At 43.3% G+C, this 7,014-nt stretch overlaps 1 protein-coding gene across 2 annotated transcripts; it reads left to right on the top strand.

Annotated features, from left to right (window-relative positions):
- The first annotated feature begins 403 nt into the window (after positions 1 to 403).
- Positions 404 to 5,132, top strand: LOC109775232 (probable serine/threonine-protein kinase PBL8). Of its 2 annotated transcripts, none has more exons than XM_073500168.1 (6): positions 404 to 741; positions 1,994 to 2,302; positions 2,967 to 3,102; positions 3,736 to 3,872; positions 3,997 to 4,120; positions 4,406 to 5,132. In XM_073500168.1, the coding sequence occupies exons 1-6, from the start codon at positions 607 to 609 to the stop codon at positions 4,852 to 4,854; spliced, it is 1,290 nt and encodes a 429-aa protein (XP_073356269.1). In that variant the 5' UTR covers positions 404 to 606; the 3' UTR covers positions 4,855 to 5,132. The 2 variants fall into 2 exon arrangements, with proteins under 2 accessions (XP_073356269.1, XP_020189574.1); XM_020333985.4 differs by having other exon boundaries at positions 413 to 741; positions 1,968 to 2,302.
- Positions 5,133 to 7,014: the final 1,882 nt, after the last annotated feature.

The following is a 7,014-nucleotide window of genomic DNA, read 5'->3' on the forward strand; positions in this document are numbered from 1 at the left end:
CTCTCTCTTTTTTAGTCCAAGTCCATGAGCATTGTTCACTCGTGAAAGAATTGTTCCGTAGCAAGAGGAATCTTTGGCAGGCGGTGGATCCGCCTGTTCATGGTTCGTACATTTGTACCACACGGTGCCGGATTCCCAAACAAATCCACGAAGTCAACTGTTTACGGACCCTGTTTCTACGATGGAGACTAATTTTGCATCCCCCGGTATTAATTTTTGAAGTTTTTTCTCCATACCGGTGCCACATTGGCTGTAAAAAAAGTTCAGCAATATGAAAAGCGAGCTACCGCCAACTAATTATGAGGTTCTCTGGAAAAATGTCAAGATGGAAATGAAGTGAAATGGCGGTGGTACTTTTTGAGGACAGCCACAGGCACAGGCACGGCCACGGCCACCACCCCTCTCCCATCACTCATCAGTCCTGTCTGTCACTCGTCACAAGTGAGTAACGGTTAAGGCTCTGCCGCCGGTGCCTCCCCTTCCTGCCGGCTCCTGTTTCGCACAGCCATCCGCTCCGCTGCTCCCCAGAGGACACACCTCTCCGCTTCCTCTCTTCTCTCCTCTCCTCTCCTCAAGGATGAAGCTCGCTCGCCCGCCGAGGATGAGATGAGAGGCTGGGCCACCGCCGGCAGAGGAACAAGAGCCCCGCCAACCGCCACACCGCAAGCGAGACGAGGAGGGGGGAGATGGGGAACTGCGGCACGCGGGAGGAGAATGCCGTCGTCGCCGCGCACGCGCAAGGTCCTTGCTTGTTCCTCCTTAGCCACCCTTCCCGACGCCGGGTTGGGGATTTCTCGCCGATGCTTGCTTTGGGGCCGGTGGGTGCTGAGGTCCGCGTTATGGAATTCCTGGTGGAATCGCCGGAAGAACGTTCTTTGCTTCGATTTTTGTGACGGCGTACGGTTTATTAGGATCTTCCGCCTGGTGACTTGTGTGGCCAGTTCGGACTTTCTTTCTTCTAGGGCTTGCCCGAATCGGCACTGCGGATGAGGGTTTTGATTGATTGAAATCTAAACTTTCGGCCTGACTAAATATTTCTTCTGTATTCGAACGGGGGGCTTTGGTATAGAATCTGCATTTTTTGCTCCAATTTTATCTTCTTTTTTGTTGAACTGTGGTGTCTTGAATCCCCATTTGATTTCTCTCCTCTGATATGAGTATCAACTTTTGTTCAACCGTGGCTTCTTGCCTCCTGCATTTGCTGCCCAAGTTGCCATCCATCTCTCCTTCCTCATCTTCTTGGTTCTTGCATCATAAATCCTGCTTCATTGAGCTTATTGGGAAAAAAATATTTACAGGCCCTTGCCCCAGTGGAACTGGAGGCTGCAGCAATCTCTGTGCTCCCTCCCTCACTCTGTACTGTTGACTTTCAGATTTTCAGAAAAAAGAAAGCCATGATCCTGCACGTTGGGTTAACATAATCTCTTCTAGTACCAAGTTGCCTTTTTAAAAAGCAATCTGCAACTGTGTGGTAGATCTGGTGGTCCTGTTTACCCCTTGCTGTAACTAATTTGCGCGTGTGCAATCTTTTCTCTCTCTCTCTCTTATTATACTCAGAAACATAGTCCAAGCCAGCATTCAATGGCCTGCTCTCATTTCACTTGTCTTCATGTTACTTTTACAATTTACAGAGTTGCTAATGTAGAAAGTTGATGCGCTTGGGAATGAGACTTAACTGTCTTTCTTCTCTCTTTAATTATGCCTGTCAAAATAATAATATTGCTGATAATCCAATCCCTCTGTAATTTTCAAACTAATCACCTTGACTCAGCTCTATGTACTACATGAGTGAGTTCAAGATTTTTTTCTTGAATTCCATGGTTTATGATTTCTTTATGAAACTAAGTATTAGATCTGTAATGCTTTACCCTTTTTAATGTGATAGTCTGTTTTTAGTTTATCCGACTGATGCATAAATGGCACTAACATGAACTTATTTTTCTGTCATTGCAATGCTATGTTTTCAGTTCAGCAAGTCCACTTGTTACAACAGTCCGACAAGAATGCTCTTGCAGATAGGAAGCACACCCGCACCTCATCAGATGTGAGTGACCCTCCAACACCTAGGAAAATCGAAGATGCCAAGAACATTTCCATATACAACAATGTGATTGCATTCACGTTGTTTGAGCTTGAAACAATCACAAAGAGCTTTCGGGCCGATTATGTTCTTGGAGAAGGAGGCTTTGGGACTGTTTACAAGGGTTACATAGATGAGAATGTCAGGGTTGGCCTGAAATCACTGCCTGTTGCCGTCAAGGTGCTCAACAAAGATGGACATCAAGGGCACAGAGAATGGCTCGTGAGTAACCAAGTTATTCCGTTTTGTCATGCCTGATAGTGTTTACGATGTACATTGACATGCTGAAAATTAATGATTATTACAAGAACTATGATATATTTAGTTATGCATGTTATGTGTTGCAGCACCAGCACATAATAAGAAACCTTATTGAGAACTCCGTGCACATTTAATTTTCTTAATATCATGCAAATTAGCATGCCTGGTCAGGATAATTCTCTATAAGCTAAAATGAAAAAAAATGACAAAAACACATTTTATTTAGTATACATTTAATTGAGAGTAGTTGATGTATTACTGTAACTAATTTACTCAGAATGTGGAAACTGGAAAATTCGTAAGTTGAGAAAGGTTATTTTTATCGTGCATGTGAATGATATAAGCATAGCCCCTGAGTCATGCTTGTAGTTACTAAAATCATGCATTCATTGTCGTGTATTGCATTTGGAAACATAATAGTGCTATGGTCAGCACAAGCAACAACACCAACCAGAGAGACTGATTTCCTATGTAACTATGAAGAACGATGCCAGGGTTATCATATTATTTTTTAGCAACCGTGTTCAATGGCTTTGGTAATATTATTACCCTGTTAAGTAATTTCTTTGTTTTTCTTTTGCTAAAAAGTTCTCAATGTGTTACTCATTTTTTATTTCTTTGTCAGACTGAGGTTAATTTCTTGGGGCAGCTAAAACATCCAAACCTAGTAAAGTTGATTGGATATTGCTGTGAAGATGACCACAGGCTGCTTGTCTATGAGTTCATGTTTCGAGGAAGTCTGGAAAACCACTTGTTTCGAAGTAATACTCTACTACTCTTGGCAGCTCACATGATATCATAAAAGAATTTCTGTGGCGCCATATCTTTACATATATTCCCCCGATTCTTTCTCTAATGCCATCAATACCATCGTCATGATGACCACAACGTGGATAATAGAAGTATATTATTTTCTTGTCAGTATACCGGTGTGATGTAACTTTTCATTGCCATGTAGCATTAGGCATTTTTATACACTCACTCATGTAGCCAAGTGAGCAATGCCCAGTTCTCTGTATCTTCCCTGATCTAGAATAGCTTAATAAGTTCTGCTTGGCATATAAAATCAGCTTCGGCTTGTTGGAAACAGATACTGGTAGACTCAGTTCAGGATTTGAACTTAATCATCAGCATTTGTGTTAGAGATTATCCAGTAAACTAGTAATTTCCACATGTAACTGCCAGTGCTTCACTTCTGCAGCTGAAGCCTGAATCTGGTCTGTTTGTTGTGTATCTGTTGAAAATTTATTTACGAGCTATATCCAAATTGCAAAAATTGCCTATTAGTTTATTCTTTCTCCTATTGTATGAGCTATATTTATATTTTGGATTAAACTTGTATATGAAACAGCGAAAAAAGTTTTGCTGACTCCTTCTCTTGTTTCCCCCCTCAGAGACAGCTACTCCGTTACCCTGGGCAACTAGGATGTCTATTGCACTGGGAGCTGCCAAAGGGTTGGCTTGTCTCCACAATGCTGAAAGGCCTGTTATCTACAGGGATTTCAAGACCTCAAATATTCTGCTGGACTCTGTTGAGTGTTCATACTTGGCTACTTGCCCATGCTTCTTTTTTTCTTCTCAGTTCTTTGCATATCCATCAGAAATACCTAATTGTTTGTGATAATGACATTTGCCTCTTATTTACATTGCCACAGGATTATACTGCTAAACTGTCAGACTTTGGCCTGGCAAAAGCTGGCCCAGAAGGTGATGAGACCCATGTATCAACACGGGTGATGGGAACATATGGTTATGCCGCCCCTGAATATGTGATGACTGGTATTACCCTCATTTTCCAACAATTTCTTTGGTAAATAAATTCGCTGAATGATGCCATCATGCCATTACTGGCAAACTGTTTGGATATGAGCTTCTTGGTGTCATATTAGCCAGTCACCAGAGCAACTACATGATCTGAGATCACACACAAATATACCATGTATTGGTTTTATTTGGTGTGGAATAATTTTTTACCTTGTAAAAAATATTTTTTGATGCGATAGGAAAAATGCATGTAACTTTTTTGTCTCTCCTGGCAACCTCATGAATATACCTACTGGACAGGTCACTTGACAGCTAGAAGTGATGTCTACAGCTTTGGTGTGGTCCTTCTGGAGCTCCTGACAGGGCGGAAGTCCATCGACAAATCCAGGGCAAGCAGGGAGCACAGCCTGGTTGACTGGGTTCGCCCCAAGCTGAGCGACAAGAGGCGGCTTCACCAAATCATCGACCCAAAACTGGAGGGACAGTATTCAGTGAGAGCAGCTCACAAGGCCTGCAGCCTTGCATACTACTGTCTGAGCCAGAACCCCAAGGCCAGGCCCCTGATGAGCGATGTCGTAGAGACGCTCGAGCCATTGCAGAGTGGCGGTGGGAGCGATGGAGCCGTTGTTCAAGCCGGCGGCCTCCCTGACTATAGAGTTCGCCGCGGCCTGACCGGAAACAGCGTCCACTGCAGGGCCATTCCCAACCCCAAGTGCTCCCCTGCCGTGCCAGCATGCAGGGTGAGGTGATAACAGCTTCTGCAGTTTCAGGTTCATCATACCCACTGCTGCAATAGGCCCAGTTGTACATTGCAAGCTTTTCCGATGTGTAGATTTGATCCGCGTGCCACTGTCGTTTTTCGTTTCTGCTGCTTGTAAGGCCCCTCTAATTTTCTCGGGGGTGGCCTTAAGGTATCCTTGAACAGAGCGATCCCCGCCGAAACCGACGGGTTTGAATCCCTGGAAATGAAATGCCGAACCAAGAGTGGTTGGTTGGCAAATGGTATGGAACTATGGAAGTTATGTCACATGTTGTAGCCTTTTCTTTCCCCGGTTATATCAGTCCTGGATTGCTTCATATGTTTCATATGATAAGGCCTTCCACTATGTAGGCTAAAATCGGTGCCAAAATCACTTTTACTTCATTGGGCACCGGTGCCCTCCATTGCCTAGCAGGTGCCATAACAAAATTTTAGAGAACCGGAGCATCTACTTGCTCCGGTGCCAAATCCATCTGCAGAGTAAATTAAGCGCGCCGGCCGTCCTTCTAACGCAAAGAGCTGGCAACGAGCTAGGAACCAGGACGCTGCTAGTAGGGTGAGATGGGCTGATATATAGTAGTTTATGTACATGGGCCCTAGCTTCATTGAATGCCAAATTCTTTCACATAGTGTGGGCGGTGCTAAAACTTCTTCATCTGGCATCGACATGGGCGTGGTATACTTTTGCAGAGTTTTGGCACCGCTACATAGTGGAGGGCCTAAGCTGCTACGAAGAATTAGAGTTGGTCATTTCCTTTCTAAGAATTAGAGTATGTTGCATGGTTTCTGATTGTCTGGCGATGGCTGTCGAACTAGCATCACCATAATAATCCTTCAGCATCATCAACTCTGTAAACAGTCCTGGGTCATTTGGAATTTCGAAACATACCCCCCTCCTCCCACCCCAATAATGCTAAACGTACAAAGAGTTACACGCAATTACGCACTGACTAAGATTTTTTCTTTCTAACTAACCTCTCTCCCCTCGATTTTCACCGGGGTGCCCTCCCTCCCTCTTCAATCTTCAATCGAAATCCACCTGCATCTAAACCCCTCGTAAACCTATGTATGTGTAGCATTACCCCCCCCCCCTCCGGGTGCGTAAGAGCAATCAACGTGATCTACTAGTACTTGGTTATGCAGATGGCTTGAGCTGCTTTGTTGATCGATAAAAGGGGAAACTAAAAAGAATCTTGTTCAAGTGGCCGGTCATTCTCAATCAATTCAAGTGTAAATTAGTAAATTGGTGTGGTGCCATGGATCCGTGGTCGTTGTCACCATCATCGCTCCCATTACATTTACATGATCGTCGTGTGTGACGTGGATCAAGCCAGATAAGCTCTGGCAAACGAAAGTGATGTATCTATTCAAGCATAACAGTGGATAGACATTATCTATCCATCCATCTATCTTTTTCTTTTGAAGCCTAGAAGTGTAGAAATTGTTCTAGGTATTTTCATACATTAATTAAATAAACTACTACATATTTACAAGCAAAAAGAAAAACCAAACAAATGGCCTATCCTATACCGGCTCTAGGACCCCTCGAAGAAAATACCAGCTCTAGGAAACATAGGAATCAGATTAAGAGATCACAAAAGGAGACACCAGCATCACAGATGGGTGTCAATCCAGCCATGCAAACACCCTGCATTCTTGCTTTTTACTCTATGTCTCAGAAGCATTAGATCTTGTTTGTGTAAATGTTTCTGGGTGTTTAACACTTGGTACTTCATTTCTATTTGTTTTTCCATTTCTCTGATTCCAAATATTCCAGCATCCCAAAATTGTTATATCCATGGCTAACTGTTTTAGGGAAATCAAGAGAGGATTAAATTACTTCTTCAAAGATGGATATCCCTCTTCTTTTATTGGGCAATAGGGTCCCAGCCAGCTGTCCCGAGTGAATGTGCAATCCCAAAAGAGGTGCATTGAGGTCTCTTCAGCTTGTTCATTGCAGAAAACACAATCATAGCACTCAAAGTAGAATGTCTTCCTTTTCAGCATATTTCTAGTGTTGACTCTGTCATCCAGAAGCAGCCAAAAAAATACGTATATTTTATGCCTAATTCTGTTGTCACTTTTCCAAGAAAATAATGTTGGCAACATATTTCCCTTTCGTAGAGTCGTACATTGTTGAGGAGTACCC

This window comes from Aegilops tauschii, chromosome 5 (assembly GCF_002575655.3).
Source record: "Aegilops tauschii subsp. strangulata cultivar AL8/78 chromosome 5, Aet v6.0, whole genome shotgun sequence".
NCBI classification, from domain to species: Eukaryota; Viridiplantae; Streptophyta; class Magnoliopsida; order Poales; family Poaceae; genus Aegilops; species Aegilops tauschii.

What these genes read in the sequence shown, in the direction of transcription:
- LOC109775232 (XM_073500168.1), top strand. Translation starts at nt 607, where the DNA reads ATGAGAGGCTGGGCCACCGCCGGCAGAGGAACAAGAGCCCCGCCAACC. An exon ending in GGAAAACCACTTGTTTCGAA is followed by an intron (nt 3,103 to 3,735) that starts GTAATACTCTAC and finishes TTCCCCCCTCAG; the next exon opens with AGACAGCTACTCCGTTACCC. An exon ending in CAAATATTCTGCTGGACTCT is followed by an intron (nt 3,873 to 3,996) that starts GTTGAGTGTTCA and finishes ACATTGCCACAG; the next exon opens with GATTATACTGCTAAACTGTC.